Consider the following 15,631-nt stretch of genomic DNA (forward strand, 5'->3'; position numbering starts at 1 on the left):
TAATAACCAGGAAAGGTTTATTGTTGTCCTGTTGAGATGAGGCAATGGATGCATCATGTAGGAATTTAAGGCCAGTGGTTACAGTAGCCAGATGAAATGCTCCTCCTTGTGTTAAATTACCGCCCTGCAGGTTAGTGCTGGACCAGCGCTGCTGCTGTGCTCTTCCAATGCCTAACGTCTAATGGCCCAATGAAAGGACGCACGTGGGGCCGTTCCACCTCCGCTGGCCTGCTTTATTTCCAGACTGTAAAAGGATATGGTCACCTCCCTCCTCCAGGCGACCATGACGCCTTGAACCTTCAACTCACTGGACCGTCTCAACCCTTGCAAGTAATCTGTCTACTGTCCTGTAAAAGCCAGACAAAAAGCCAGACATGCTTCAGGGCAGGAGGGCAGGTAGCTTGTCCAGAGGGTAGGCACTGAACAGAGGCTCCAACACCTTCTGACTCCCCTCTCTTTGCGGCTTTTCCATCTGTCTTTCATTACGTTCTTATCCTTCTGGGTCATTGCCCTAAGTTGAATCTGTGTGAATCCTCTAAACCTCCTCAATGCAGATATTTTACAGCATCGTCAAACAAACTCAATAGAGGTTTTACCTTCATACAAGTCAGGTAAGGGTCACGGCCCATTCATAATGTTATCGGTTAAGTGTCTGCATGTGGAGGATGTGACAGACATAATGACCTTAAAAAGTATGTTTGAAAACCTTAACAGCTGTTAATAATGATAAAGATGTCTTTCAGCAAAACCAAGACATTTCCTCAAAAAAAATTGCACATGCACTGTGCCTTTTAGTTGTAAAAACTGTATTTAAATAGACCTAATTGGGGAAAAACAGTGTAAAAAAGCCACAAACTATTTGAAAGTCAGTGTCAGATGTAGGATAACGGTTGTGTTTTTGTTGAGAAGCCATTTATTAGCCGGCCTGATTGATGGCGCTCGTCTTGAGGAGCCGCCTGTCAGCCTCTTTCCCTCGGGGAGACGGGGTTAAATAGCTGCCTCTGGATGGATGCTCCGCTCGGGACGGACAGGACGGTAATCTCAGTAAAGGATGGAGAAAGTCTGTGTATCGGGGTCTGCCTGTGTCACGAAAGGAATGCGTGCGGCCTCACCGGCGTGACCTTGCTGTGCTTAACGAGTAACATGCAGCCCTGCTGTCAAACAGGTCAAGGCAAGAAGGACGTCTCCATTTTGGATGAGTAAAGACGCGCGAAGGTCCGAAAGACGGCAGGTCGTGTTCGTAGTTTGGAGAACAATCGCTCATTTCTGTTCACAGTACCAAACGTAAAAATATGCATAATACACATTATTACTAACAATTTATAGTATTAATATTTCATTGGTGAAAACCACAATATATCTCTTACCACCTGTTCAGTCTCAGTCTTTTGTATTTAACTGACCGGTGCCATCTAGTGGTTAAAGTGGGACATAGCAATGGCGAGTAAAGCAGATTCAACTAAATAAATAGGGATCAATAGATTATGTACTTACACAAAGACGAGTATAAATATCAGAAATTCGAGCCTGGAGCGCTGAACAATCTGTCATATTACACGACTGTTCTTTGTTTCGCCTCAGAGATTAAGCGTTTCCATCCAGAGGCGAGGAAGGCGAGGTACAGGTATGGTTAGCTGCTACGCTAGCTTCTCTCGCTAGCTTCAAACAAGTTTAAATTACTTTGAGCCAATTGGCTTTTTTTTAACACGTCAACGGCAATACTGGTGATATCAGACGCCTACTTGTGCTACATGTGCTCTTTTTGTAGCTTTTATTAAACGTGTGTGGCAGCTCTCGGTATCGTCCCTTCGATAGCTCAGTTGGTAGAGCGGAGGACTGTAGTGGTAATACGTTGACATCCTTAGGTCGCTGGTTCGACTCCGGCTCGAAGGAGACTTTTTTTTCTACCCGCACACAAACTGTTCTGCAATGATGTCACTGTTGCTGTCATTTGCTACATCGCTACCGTTTTGAATTGTATCAAATTAGTAAGGCGAAACATAAGATATATATATATATATATATATATATATATATATATATATATATATATATATATATATATATATATATATATATATATACATATATATATATATACATATATAGTAAATGAATGAATGTAGAAATAAAACAGTTAAGCATGCAAAAATAACAAATAAATAAATACCACTAATTTGTTTCTATGTATTAATATTTAGGTTTTGCTAGTTTTTTAGCATTACACAACTTAAAAAACTGAATGAAAAGCCTATCATTAAAAACTGATCGGTGCATTTTACATATTGTGTTTGCAGTAAGTTGTGACCATAAAGCGACTAAGTTGAACACAAAGTGTCTTTGTTGTTGAGATACACTGTGTCTGTGTAGAACAGAATTGTGTCCTTAAACAGTGTTTGTGTAACCTTTGTATTTGTTGACAAAGACAACCATCTGGGTCTGAGAATCAGTTTAGTTCTTCTCAGGTGTTTCCCACCTGGCTGCAGAATGGCAGCATCTTCTCAGGCTGCATACATAGATCCTGTTTACCCCAGTGAGCTCCTTTTTTCTTATAATAGCTTAACAAACATAAAGTACAGAAACAGTTTGTTAAAGCCATCTTCTTTGTTTACAGAGAGAGAGCAGTGTGTGTTTTAGATATTCCACTGGCATGTTTGTTTGTCTTGTAGTCTATGAAAGTCCCTCTGGTACTTTTGGGTGAAATTAATGTTAATATTTAAATATTTAACAATAGTGTGTGCATCTTTTTCCAAATAAATTAAAATAAATTAAAGATCTGCCACTTTTATATTTTCTACAAATTCTATACTCTTCGATATACAGTAAAGATTATTAACATTTCTGTCTCAGACCACTGTAATCTGGTTTAGTAAATGGGCGCAGTTTATTGTGCTCAGAAAATTCCAACATATTTCTAATATTCTTTTTCACGTTTGTAAAAGATATCAATGCTGCCAATGACCACTGACTGCAAAATCCACATATAAATGAAATGTTTTTTGATTGTCACGACCTCTCTGACGGCGTAAAGAAAAGAATACGACTGAGCAGGTATGTTGGAGTACAATACATTTTATAGGTGTAACTGATGTGGCCACTGTACATATACAGTAAAGTTCAGAGTTACAAAGTTATCAAGTTATATGTTCAAAATGAAACTAGGATTCCAGTCTACAATAAAAACAACATTGTGCGGCAGTTATTCAAATTCACTAGGTTCTAAATGCCGCTTTTGGCCTTTCGGGTGGAGCGCGGCTGCGTTCACTCATGGCGGACACGTTTCCGTGGCGATGCTGGCGTCTCCAGGGAGAAGGCGGTGGGAGACACCGGGCGGGACTCGGGGATGTACTCTGACTGGTACTTGTCAATGTAAGGCTTGGCCACGTTCCACACCTGAGTGGACAAGATTCACGCCAGATCACTGAGGAGCTGTTGCATACGTTCAGTGGATACGACTTTCAGGTGTAAATGTCAGCACTTGCCTTCTGGTCAATTATGAGACGGTGAACAGCCTCAATATCTGGAGACATGAATCTGTCTTTAATCCACGGTCTGCGACAGACACAAGAGCAGAGTCAGCGAGGTTCAACTTTGCTCTACATAAATCCACTGGACTCAAAGCCGTGTTCCCTGACTCCATCTGTTTGACTTACTTGACCACGGTGCGCACGAGGTCATAGACCTTCTCCAGTGGAGTGGTGGTGCGAAGCGGGCGAAGGAACTCGATACCCTGACAGGCTGCCAGCAGCTCGATAGCAAGAACTAATCACAGAAAACACGATACAGGTTAAAGTGCCGCTCTTTATTAAGTGATGTGCAAAGGTTCCATGTTTTGAATCTCCACTGGATCCGGTTGGAGTGGGACCTTGTTTGAGCGGTAATTATTCACCATGTCAGGTAATATTTACTGTGTCTGGTGAATAATTACAGCCTTCAGCTTCTGGACACAACAGTGTTACACAACAATCATACGTGTGCATCTATTCTTCTGTGTACGAGCAGTGCAGCGGATCACACAGTGTTTGTGGCTCTGCAGAAGTGAAGCCTTCTGTCGACAGAATGCTCCAAGACTCCTCTTGGTTTTTGTGCTGGTCTAATCCGCGACTATGAAAACTTTGCTTGAGGTCATTTCTGGTGGAGGTGGTTCAGCCAGTTGTTACAACTGTCTGCTTTTTCCGCCATAATGTAGTTGAATGTGCGTGTGTTCCATTTTAACAAGTGCTGTTCATTTTTTTTCTGTAGCCACTGAAAATAAAACCTAAAACAATAGAAAAACTAACATTGTCGGCACTTCCCTTTGGGTTTTGAAACAATTCCCACTAAGTAGTGATTTATTTCCGTGTACTTTAATGTGTATATTAGGCTTTTTTAAGCTTGACGTTTTATATTTAACCGCTCAGTTCGTGAGCTTTGAGATCCAACCGTGCAAATGTTTGCTCATCAGGTTTAGTCCGTGTTCACTGACGCTGTTCTCTGTTACCTTTGAACTTACACTTGTTGCAGCAGAACCGGGAGGAGGCCTCTGTGGAACGGTGGCTTTCAAAGCTTGTAAAGCGACTACTCCCTCGTTTCTTTTTCCACACTGGCAGTAAAATGCGCGATAGATGGAGACTTACCTTGCTCCACGTGCTCTATGACCCTGAGAGACTTCCTAGCAGCCCAGCCTCCCATAGACACATGGTCCTCTGTGGCTGCACTGGTGGACAGGGAGTCCACGGAAGACGGGTGACATAAAACCTTATTTTCTGAAACTAGAAATAATAAAAACTGATTTAGTAAATTGGGATCCAAAATGACACCACACATAAATGATAAGATGCCATATTTTCATTAAAATACTCCTAACCTATTTAAATCCATTGTATTCAACCTAAATGCGTCAATGCACTAGTTTTACTTTGCTTCCACAGCTCTGCCTCATTGTCCTTGTTTAACACTAACCTAATGCAGCAGCAGTACAGTGAGCAATCATAAAGCCAGAGTTGAGTCCTCCCTCCGTGACCAGGAAGGCAGGCAGTTCACTCAGAGAGGGGTTACACAACCTCTCGATCCTCCTCTCGCTGATAGAGGCCAGCTCATGGACTGCAATGGCTAGAAAGTCCAGAGCCTGTCAAGAGAACAGGACGGTCAAAAAGTGGAAGGTCCTGGTCCACAAGAAATACCAAGAATGAGTCTCAGATGAGGTGACGCACTCACCTTAGCCGGGTATTCACCATGGAAGTTCCCACCTGAAATGGTCTCACCTCTTTCTGCAAACACCATCTTGTGCAGCCATTAAGAAAGATAACAGAATGTGGAGCAGAGAGATCAAAGTGTCCAATGAACTTAGCTAATCTGTGGTTTGGAAGGCGGATGAGGATACAGGGTTGTCGGTGGCACTGTTTATTTCTGTGTTGATGATGTTGCGGACAAACGCTATTGTGTCATTGGCAATTCCATGAACCTGTGTGCAGAAAAAGACGTCAACCTCTCACGGTGATGTCCCCTGCGATTCTAAAAGCCCTGTTAGCGTCAAAATGATCCCCGCTTGAGGCTACCTGAGGACAGCATCGCATGGTGTAGGCGTCCTGAACCCGGTCACAGAATCTGTGGCTCTCTGGGAAAAATACACCAACACCAGAATATATAAGGATGCAATGCAGGCAACATGTCAATGTTGGCAATTAAAGCTTCTGCGTTTGACCAACGTAACCAATGTAGCTGCAGAGCGTTGGGGGCAGTGCTATGAGAACACCTCTGTGGATGTGTGTGTTCTGACTGAAGACCCACAAACATAGAAATGATATACAAGCAACCCGTAACTGTAGAACAAGGCTTTGTTATGCGACCTGCAATCTGGGACGGATGGTGGTCAGAGTCCAGCAGCGAGCAGAAGCGTCGAGCCACCTCCATCTGTCCTTGGTGAGGCCTCAGCAGATGGATGTCTACGCGGAGCGGCGCCAGAAAAGGACAGATGGTGAGCAAGGTGCCGAACCTTTACTGCTCTATTGATCCATTGGGTTCCATCGCTGGAGACCGGGGCTCACCGCTGTCAAAGGCCTTGGTGGTTCCCTTCAGCACCTCCAAGGTGAGCGCAGCGATGATGTCCGCCTGCCGGGCGATCGCCTGGGCTCGCTCCACGGCCTCCGCCCCCAGGGAGGTGATCATCTGAGTCCCATTGATCAAAGCAAGGCCCTGAGGAAAAGGGAGACTTTCTAGCGGATGCACCCGAGTTTCTATAGGGACTGTTGCAATGATGAGCAACAGTGGTGCAATTTTACTGTCAAGGTATTTATACATGACTCTCTACTTTTTAAAGCTAACATTATTATTTTAAGCATCACCTCTTTAGGCTTCAGTGTTATTGGCTTCAGTCCATGGGCTTCTAGGACCTGTCCAGAAAGGAAAAGAAGACAACACGGGCAAAAGGTCAAGGGTCATCAGGAAGCAAACATTTTTTCTGTCGGGCCCTGCAGCCTTCCACCCCTAGAATCAAAGGGTACATTTCCTGCAGCTTTAGGTAAGTTATTGTTTGCAGTCTTACATATTTGGCATCGGCCCATCCACTCTTGGGAGACCACATTTTGCCCTCTCCCATCAGCCCCAGGGCCAGGTGAGAGAGGGGCGCCAGGTCTCCACTGGCACCCACCGTGCCCTTCTCTGGGACGAAGGAGAGGCAGGAAGCTGCAGAACACAACAGACACAATAAAGCCCACGACAGCCAGCTTCCACAGGGCCTGATCCATAACTCACAAGTCACAATCACCATTAAAGGCCTGGATCATGGCGTGAAGGGTTTCCAGAGAGACTCCACTGTGGCCTTTGGCCAGAACATTGATCCTCAGAGCCAGCAGCATGCGGGTCCTCTCTGGACTCAGTGGGTTTCCCACACCTGTGCACCACAGCACAGAACTAATGATTATGATGCAGAAGCTCTTGAAGGCCGGTACCTGGCTCCACATCTGTACTGGAGAAATTAGCTTTACTCCGTTGACAGTTTTACCTGCTGAGTGTGAACGCACCAAGTTCTCCTGCAGCTCCCTGTGGAATTAAAAAGGCAGAGACACCACTCAGCAAATAGGAGAGGATTCATTCTTTTAACAGATTATATTTAGGTCACCAAGAAAATAGATTGTGAAACTTGTTTTTACTTCAGTTTGCTGACAGGAATGACCGTTCGTGCAAATTTACCAAAGCCTGTTGTGATTCCATAGACAACTGGAAGAACAGAGAGCGTGGTCTGCATTAAAAAATCAATGAATTGCACGTTACATTAAAAGCATTTACTCATAAATGAATCTTAACCTCTGTTTTCTTTGACAATGGTGTCCAGAAGCTCTCTGGATTGCACGACTTTTTTTTCCGCCTCCGGAGTCAGCTGAAAGTGTTGGTGGAGACAATGATTGATTACATTGAGGGAAAAGTCGCCACACGCCAATCAAAACAGAAGGTGGATCATTACCTTTATCTTGTAGAGTCCCCGGCCTAAGTTGACCAAATCTGTTGATGTCAGGCTGTTGCCATCCAGGAAAATATACTGTACAGAAAGAAGTGAGCTGAATGTGTGGAGGCTGTAAATGCGTTCAGATGTTTGGAGAAAACGGGGAAATACTCACTTCTTCAGGTTCTTTGTAAGCTGCTGTGCTATGTCACAGTTTAAGGGTGACATTCCGCCAAACAGTGTTCCATAAACTCTTACATTTCATAAAAACCCTATATGTTTTTAAATATATCACAGATTCTATTTTATTCTTCCAAAATCAGTTTTACTGGAAACTCAAAACAATCTAGTGGCACGAGCAAGATTTCTATTTTTCACCCACTAATTCTTATGGCACACAGGTGTAAGGATACATATGGGACACTCCAGGCTCACATGGGATGAAGTCAGGAGACATGGTATCTCCTTCAATAGCTGGAAACACACCATTTATTTCAATATGCGCAATTACGCACAACTTACATGTATAGAGCTTGAAGCGTTCCACTTACAGTAAATGGTTTTTGATGCATACTGTGCACACTTATTACTATTAATACGTATATTTTTCATATATATGTTAATTACCCAGCTCGACAAAGTCATTATCCTCTAGTACGTCATCGATTGTGTCATCCGCGTCCAGCAAACCCAAACCCTGACACCTGCGCACAACGAAGCGGGTGTCCTTCACAGAGGTGATGCCCCCGTTGTCCGGCTTGTTCTTAATGTAACGTTTAAGAGCTTCCTGTCCCAGCCACCCGACGGTGTAGGTGGTGTCCCGGCACGGCACCGCCAGCCACTCGTCTCGGATGTGGACTGTAAAACGAGGCATTGCGCTACAGCACGACTCCAGATACAGTGAAAGCTGCGCGCCGCGCTCCGCCGTTCCACCCGCGGTCGCAAAGAGCGCGTTCGCCAATAAGATGCGCCGCTGGTGAGTCCCTCCTCATCGGTGTCACACCTCCGGGGGCCACTGACCCCCACGGGTCCATCACGCACATGTTTGGACAGTGCTGAGCTGGACGCTGGACAATAAAGGGGCCGCGGCACACGACACGGGCTTTCAAACGTGAAGTGCAGTTTGTGCCGCTCTCCTATAGGTCAGAGGGTTCAAAAGCACAGTCCGTTCATTGCCCAAATGTATAATACAATAATAATAAATGTAATTACAAATTAACTGCTAATAGATGAAGTCAGACAGGCCTTTCCTGTTCAGGGCTTTCTTCGGCTGCATGGACATGTCAGAGCAGGAAGAAGCACACCTGTGACTCACCTGTTGAATTAGCAAAGCGTCGCAACGGTGCAACCACACCTCCAGATTGTTCATTTTATTTCATTTTAGTCATACTTAGCTGTGCATTTAGCTACTTGTTAAGCCTTTTGCCTCCACAGCGTGTAGCAGACAGACATTGTCTGTCTGTCCTAAATTACTGCTCTTTTGATTAGATTTGTTAAGAATACATGAAACCACGTTGCATTAAAAAGTAAAACACGATCAAAACACATGTTTAGCTAATAAAGAAAACTTCATTAGCTGGTACAGTCACAAAATTCACAAAATATTTAAAACACCTGGATGAGTAAGTGCAATTCAGTTAAACTGGGAATAAATTACTCATCAGAATCGTTATGTAATTAGATGTTTTATACAAGTTTATTGTCCAATACTTTGTGTGTATATGACAGAATTGTAAGACTTTGTGCATTGTTATATTCATGGGATGCGTTTTTATACATTACACATCTAACTTCCTCTTATCTTTTGTCCAAACAACTTTTTAAACCCGTGCGTGAATCGAGGTGCTCGGAGTAACGAGGCGCGCCTGAAACCACCACACTTGTCTGGTGACTGGTGTTAGTTTACGGGCGGTGGGAGGTTTTGTTCGCCCATGTGTGCCCTCGCGGAGCGGGCCCGCTGCTGACCGTCAGTGGGCAGGCAGGAGAGAAGAGGAGGGGGGAAAAGTGTGTTTACACAGACGGCAAACTGCCTGGGGAATCGTAGGGGAGAGGAAGTCAGCCGGCTCTGTGTCTGCCTGCTCCAACTTCCTGCTCAGAAAAAGAAAAAGCGCAGGATCCTATTTCAGTCCAGCACAACTGTGTAGCGCAGAAGCAAGCATGGAAAAAGAAGGAATCCATCAAGATTCATCGTAGAGATTCGAGGAGGGATCGACCGAGTCACAGATCGCAGGTGAGGAGAAGTAATGGGACGTCTTTCTGTGAACGTCGCTTTGTTGGCTAATTGGAGGCTCGTAGGCAGCGAAATAACGCAGGAACCGACGGCGAGCGACGACGCTCGCGCTTCACGGGAACCGTCTTTGTTGTAAAGTTTCCACACTGTGCGAAACTCTTCGCATCGAGTGTGTTTCTCAGATTTTCGCACTGTATCAGTCCAGTTTTCGACGCGGACGCGGTTGTGCCGACTTCCGGTCCGAGCAACATCTTGAAAATGAGTCAGTGGGGCAGAGCGGTGGTCCGGACCTCTGCGTGACCGTTACCGCAACGTTCGACTCCGGGGCGCGTTCGTAGCCTCTCCGAGGGAGAAAGACTCAAAGACGGAGGCTACAATGTGTCCAGAACGGGCAGGCGAACAAAGGCGAGCGGCGCACACGTCCTCGGTTCATCATCTGTCACGGGCCCCTGAATTCTGTACCGCTTGCGAACAGGAAGAGAGCAGATTTAGTCATGGCCAAGTAATGCGTGCACACAGCATCTAATCTCATTAGGAGTTTCCGTTCGGCCGACACACTGGACGGCTTTGTGTGCGCGGCGAGACTACGAGCGTCGGCAGCGGGACGCCTCGTCCCCGACCGAACCCACCGCACGGTTGTTCCTAGAAAGAGTTCCACCGTGGCGGATTCATTCTGGGGCGCAGCCGCCGCGTGTTCGACCGGTTCTTGTGACATTCACGCAGTGTCAGTAGCGTCGTTGTGGCTTTGATCGCTGGTTTCGGTCTCCGCGGACCCACAGCGGATGCGGCACGCGCCGGGTCCGCTGTGCGAGCCGCAGCATCCCGCAAAGGTGAATGTTTAGAACCCACCTCTCTACGGGCCGAACCGTGGTGCTGTTAAAAACCGACCCAAAGCCTGGGTCAGAGTGGGTAAAAGGGTGGAGCCGTGTCTCTTGACCTTCTCCCCCGTGGGATTTTTGTGGGAAGTGTGGCAGTGCTGGGGAAACGCTCCCCTGCTGTGGGATCCCCCCCCCCCCCCCATCCGTCCTTGGACGCAGAATAGGAGGAAGTCCTGACTTTGACAGGTTTGTAGTTTCACATGGCGGATGGAAAACTCGAGGGACCGCTTGTGTCGGAAATGAGTTCAGTCCTCCCTCTCTCGCTCTCTCTCTCCTCTCCGGACAGAGATACTGCGCGTAGCGTTCGAAAGGCCCGTTTGTTATCAGAGTTTCCTGAGCATCGGTCTCTATCAGCGCCTCACGTCCATCTGTGCGATGTTCATGTCTGATGCCAAAACCGAACCTGAGTGACGCAGAGCCATTAATTTATTAAGCGCCCAATGGATGAATCGCCTCCTTTCCATCCCACTGTGGAGTCTGCAGTGATAAACAGCACGACTGCCTGGTAGCAGACAGGAGCTTTGAGCTGCACATTCCTCTATTAAAGGAATAACCCACCCTGGGCCCGTCATTCTTCCTGTGGAGCCGGGGCCAGGTTGAACCGCAGCATATTTCTGGCTTGAGCTGTTGTTCCTCCTCGCGATTTTTTTTCTCCCTCCGCTGCCGCCGCCGCCGCTGCTACATTACACTACACTTTAACACACACTGTTCCATTCATCAGCAGTCTGGTCTGTCCCTGCACCACATGTTAGAGCTCAAACAGGCGGTCGCTCCTCAGCCGCTAACCTAATTTTGCCTGCGTGGAGTAAACACACGGGAAGAGACGGAAATCAAGATGGAAGAGATTTAAAGCATTGGATCTTTTTTTTTAATCAAACGGTATTAAATAATGGGGACGGACAGAGGCTGAGAAGTGACATGTGGGGGAACTAAATGACCTTTGACCTTTGTATCCTCCCACACCTCCAGGTATGGACAGTGCCATCACTCTGTGGCAGTTCCTGCTGCAGCTGCTGCTCGACCAGAGTCACAAGCACCTGATATGCTGGACGTCCACAGATGGCGAGTTCAAGCTCCTGAAGTCAGAGGAAGTGGCCAAGCTGTGGGGGCTGCGCAAGAACAAGACCAACATGAACTACGACAAGCTGAGCCGAGCGCTGCGCTACTACTACGACAAGGTGAGAGCCACGGCCGCTGTTACAAGGCTCCACACCTGCGCAGCACCGCCACAAGGTCTTTGTTGTGCTTCTCTGTAAAGCCGCAGCCTCCCCCAGTAGACACTTCCACTTCCTCTTTCTCGTCAAACGCACAGTGGAGCTCTGTTTCACGGTGGCAGTTTGCCTTAGCTGGCTGAATTCTTTTCTAGCGTAGCGCGTGTGAAGTTCCCCTAATTGTCAATGGCCGTGTTTTACAGAACATCATCAAGAAGGTGATTGGCCAGAAGTTTGTCTACAAGTTTGTGTCCTTCCCTGAGATCCTGAAGATGGACCCGCAGGCGGTCGAAATGGGCCTGGCCTCCGGTAAGTTCCCCATTCAGGAAGGCGAGAGCCCCGAGCTGGAGGTGGAGGAGGAAGAGGAAGAGGAAGGGGAGGAGGAGGCGGGGAGGAGGACCCTGGCAGCCCTGGGGGCCCAGCACTGTCGGAACGACTACCTCCGCTCAGGCCTCTACTCCTCCTTCAGCATCAGCTCCCTGCAGAACCCGCCCGGGCTGCTCCGCGCCGCGCGGGAGCGCCCGGAGGAGCCGCGCTCCGTCATCCGCTTCGGCAGCAACGCCAGCGAGAGGAGCCCCCCCCCCTGCGCCAAGGCCGACGCCCACGTCCTGCCCAGGCCCAAGGCCCGCTCCCAGTCCCAGTCCCAGTCCCAGTCCCAGTCCCCGACCCCCCCCCACCCCCAGCGCGGCCACGGCTGGACGCCTGCAGCCAAGCAGGAGGAGGAGGACTCTGACCAGGGCGCTCAGCCCCTCAACCTCTCCTCGGGGCACCGGGAGCGCGCCCTGCAGCCTCCCGAGAAGAGGAGCGGCAGCAGGAGTAGCTCTAGCAACAGTAACCAAGGAGATGGACTCCCGCCGAAGAGCAAAAAACCCAAAGCTCTGGAGATCTCCGCCTCGTCCCTGCTGCTGACGGGGAGCGACATCGGCTCCATCGCCCTCAACAGCCCAGCGCTGCCCTCCGGGTCCCTCACGCCCGCCTTCTTCACGGCCCAGGTGAGACGTCCTGCCTCCTGTCAGGCGGTTCTAGGGGCGACGACCCGTTCCGTGCGGGTTAGAACCGTCTAGGAAACACCACCGACGGCGTGGTGCAACCCGCACACACCCGAGCCGGCTCCAGAACCTGCTCTCGCGCCGTCTAGTCAGGACACGTCCACACGCCCCGGCGCTCCACTATGACACATTCTCACAAGACCTCGCGTTTCAGCTTTCAATAATTTAGAAGCAGCCAGAGAGGACGGGGCTTCTGTGCAGTGAGCTCGATAGTAACGAAACGTCACCCGCAGTTAGTGCTTCCAGAGCCTCCTGCGTCGAGGCATGACCGGCACAGACGACAGGGAACGTGCATCCATACAGCGTTCAACGGCAGACATCTGATACAGACACGTGTTGGTGCAAACACCAGCACCATATTTATTCAAATGGTCACTTCAGACACAATTTCCAGGAAAAAGAAGGAACGATATGAAAAATTCTAAGAGGGATCGACCGAGTCACCATCGTACATGGTTTCATCTAGTCAGGAAGAAATTTTACATAATCTAAATTTAACGCGTCACAGTCTGTGTTTGGACTGTGATGAAACCTTTCAATAAACAGCTCGGCCGGAATGTTTACGGACTGTTCTCAAATTAACGTGAGCGAGACACAAAAGGAAAACCGCGCCGAACGCGCTAGATTGTTCAGTCTGAAGCTCTCGCAGGACAGAAGGTTCTTGATGAAAGCGTGACGTTTCTTATCTTGGCTTCATCCCAGACGCTCGTCCTCGAGGATCAACCAGTAGAGAATAATCTGTATCGGTTAATAATTCATTTACATTGGAGCCCTTCCAGATCAGGGGAAAAGGCATTAAAACCCCGCTCTCTCTCCGCTTTGGCGGCTCGGACGTGAAAAAGGGGAAAACAAGCAATTTACCCAAATCCTCTGCACGTTCAGCCTATGACAGAGGCCCTAAGTGATGCCATATGCTCCAATGGTTCCATTAATAACGGGAACGGGCCGGTCCCCGCTCAGCGCCGGCGCACGGCTCCGAGGTGACACAGGGGAGGGCGGGGGGAGGCAACCAGGGGAGGGGGGGGAGAAATTGATTTCATATGTTCTCGCTCCAGCGGGTGTTCCTAGCCTAGCGTTGGTGTCCCCCCACTCCCCTCCCCCCTCCAATCAACAACCCCCACCCCCTTACCTCACCACGTCACCCTGTGCTGGGGGAGAAACCACAGACTTCCTTCCTGCTCCGTCAGTTTGTTTTTCCAAACGCCAATACCGTCTATTTAGCGTTCGCATGTTTTGCATTACCCAAACCTTCAGAGGAACCTTCTCCTGTGTTCTCCCTCACAGACGCCCTCCGGTTTGCTGCTGGCTCACAGTCCGCTCTTATCAGGCATCCACTTCTGGAGCAGCCTGAGTCCCGTCGGGCCGCTCAGTCCCGCCCGGCTGCAGGGCCACGGCTCCCTCTTCCAGGTAAGACCAAGGTTGGAGGTTGGACTGTGTACCTGTACTCAGGAGGAGGTGTTTGAGCGATGAGGGGAAGGTTGTGAGTCTGTACAGGTGTGAAATCCCCATGGGTTTCAGTGGAAAGGGTTAAAGTCAGTAGTGGCTTCAGTTTTAATGGCCCAGACCTGAATTGGAGCTTATTGGCAGTGACACGACTCCAGTATAAAACACTGATCATCAACCTCATACAAGGTTTTCTGTAAAATAGTAGCCAGAAAGAGTCGTGCAACAAGTTGAGACTCAGTGAGCGTGTCCAGCGGAGGTGTCCTGTTTCAGCGCTGGTGAGAGGGAGAGGAAATCCTGTGAATACTTCCTGTTTGAACCCAGGGGAACCAGTCTGAACAGGGTGGACTGGTTTGAGTGCTGCTCCTCATTTGTGAATCGCACACGCACACACACACCAAACCCCCTCCACAGACACACTGTACCGGATTCTTTGTGCAGAAATACCCTTAACTTCTTCTTCTGTAGAGGTGCAGGGGACACGGAGAAAAAGGAAGAGAGACAATGAATATAAAAAACAAAAAAAAACAGGAAACCCGAACAGTGACAATGCTGCGGTTCCTCACCGGAAAGCAGCTTTCACAGAGCCTCCGTCCCCTCCTCTAACGCTGAGCCCCTTTCTCTTCCTCCACAGTTCCCCAGTCTAATCAACGGACACATGCCGGTCCCCCTGCCAAACCTGGAAGGAACACCCTCCTCCCTGCTCCTGTCCCCCACCTCCCACAAGTCCTGATCCAGATCCCGTCAAAGGCTCCCATCTTCCTCATTTGTCATCAGCATCTTCCGTCATCTCGCCCCAAAAATTAGCTTAACAAAAGTCCCGAGACGGTGTGTGACCTCAGTTTTTTGCACTTGCTTTAAAGTCCAGTGGGTGAAAGCACTTGTTAAAAGCCATATGCCGCTGTGTCTGTAAGACATCTGGCTCTTTGTGAGAAAGTGCAGCACGTTTCTACACGACCCTGTCCATAATGGACAACAGTGATGTACAGCTAGCTGCAGACGGCTAGCTGCAGACGGCTAGCTGCAGACGGCTAGCTGCAGACGGCTAGCTGGCCACTCCTTCAGCAGAGAGCATAGTTTTAATCTTGTTTAAAAAAAAAAAGTATTTTTCAAATGTTGATCACAACGTGAACCTAGTGTCACTTGTGTGGTATTCTATGTAATGTATGCACTATGCTTCCAGATAGTACCGGCTGTGCCTTGTCCTACGTTTCCTCTGTATTTCAAAAACTTTGAAGACGAGATTTCAAAATCAATAGAAAATCCTTTGTAACGCTTGTAATGTTTTTATACAGGACTTGGTATACAGTATGTATTCTGTATATTTTTTTTGTATTGTGAAGAATGTCTTGTCATTTTCAATAAAAAGCATTGAATGCTTGATACCAGGCGTCATCTGA

At 48.1% G+C, this 15,631-nt stretch overlaps 2 protein-coding genes and 1 non-coding gene across 4 annotated transcripts; 2 read left to right on the forward strand and 1 right to left on the reverse strand.

The window, feature by feature from the left end:
- Positions 1–1,805: 1,805 nt before the first annotated feature.
- Positions 1,806–1,893, forward strand: trnay-gua (transfer RNA tyrosine (anticodon GUA)). Its single transcript is given in 2 exon segments — positions 1,806–1,842; positions 1,858–1,893. It is a non-coding gene; the product is annotated as a tRNA-Tyr (tRNA).
- Positions 1,894–3,056: 1,163 nt separating this feature from the next.
- Positions 3,057–8,378, reverse strand: hal (histidine ammonia-lyase). Of its 2 annotated transcripts, XM_029154712.3 has the most exons (20): positions 8,048–8,378; positions 7,834–7,894; positions 7,596–7,623; positions 7,442–7,516; positions 7,285–7,357; positions 7,131–7,197; positions 6,983–7,020; positions 6,746–6,871; positions 6,524–6,663; positions 6,324–6,371; positions 6,027–6,174; positions 5,829–5,924; positions 5,538–5,596; positions 5,363–5,443; positions 5,197–5,262; positions 4,942–5,107; positions 4,617–4,751; positions 3,654–3,762; positions 3,483–3,552; positions 3,057–3,393 (listed from the first exon to the last, which is right to left on the reverse strand). In XM_029154712.3, exons 1-20 carry the CDS (start codon positions 8,292–8,294, stop codon positions 3,262–3,264), a joined length of 1,965 nt encoding a protein of 654 aa, XP_029010545.1. In that variant the 5' UTR covers positions 8,295–8,378; the 3' UTR covers positions 3,057–3,261. The 2 variants fall into 2 exon arrangements, with proteins under 2 accessions (XP_029010545.1, XP_029010546.1); XM_029154713.2 differs by lacking the exons at positions 7,834–7,894; positions 8,048–8,378 and having other exon boundaries at positions 7,171–7,197; positions 7,596–7,820.
- Positions 8,379–9,276: 898 nt separating this feature from the next.
- On the forward strand, positions 9,277–15,614 carry LOC114857381 (ETS domain-containing protein Elk-3-like). Its single transcript, XM_029153795.3, has 5 exons — positions 9,277–9,650; positions 11,498–11,706; positions 11,943–12,731; positions 14,073–14,195; positions 14,866–15,614. Exons 2-5 carry the CDS (start codon positions 11,500–11,502, stop codon positions 14,962–14,964), a joined length of 1,218 nt encoding a protein of 405 aa, XP_029009628.1. The 5' UTR covers positions 9,277–9,650; positions 11,498–11,499; the 3' UTR covers positions 14,965–15,614.
- The last annotated feature ends 17 nt before the right edge of the window (positions 15,615–15,631 follow it).

Source organism: Betta splendens, chromosome 6, assembly GCF_900634795.4.
Source record: "Betta splendens chromosome 6, fBetSpl5.4, whole genome shotgun sequence".
Taxonomy (NCBI): domain Eukaryota; kingdom Metazoa; phylum Chordata; class Actinopteri; order Anabantiformes; family Osphronemidae; genus Betta; species Betta splendens.

Excerpts from the sequence above, each read along its gene's own strand:
- hal (XM_029154712.3), bottom strand. The coding sequence starts at position 8,294 with ATGCCTCGTTTTACAGTCCACATCCGAGACGAGTGGCTGGCGGTGCCG. Across the intron at positions 7,895-8,047 it reads TAATGACTTTGTCGAGCTGG|CTATTGAAGGAGATACCATG; the intron begins GTAATTAACATA and ends GTGTGTTTCCAG. Across the intron at positions 6,664-6,745 it reads CATGATCCAGGCCTTTAATG|CTTCCTGCCTCTCCTTCGTC; the intron begins GTGATTGTGACT and ends TGTGTTCTGCAG.
- LOC114857381 (XM_029153795.3), top strand. The coding sequence starts at position 11,500 with ATGGACAGTGCCATCACTCTGTGGCAGTTCCTGCTGCAGCTGCTGCTC. Across the intron at positions 11,707-11,942 it reads TGCGCTACTACTACGACAAG|AACATCATCAAGAAGGTGAT; the intron begins GTGAGAGCCACG and ends CGTGTTTTACAG. Across the intron at positions 12,732-14,072 it reads CCGCCTTCTTCACGGCCCAG|ACGCCCTCCGGTTTGCTGCT; the intron begins GTGAGACGTCCT and ends TCTCCCTCACAG.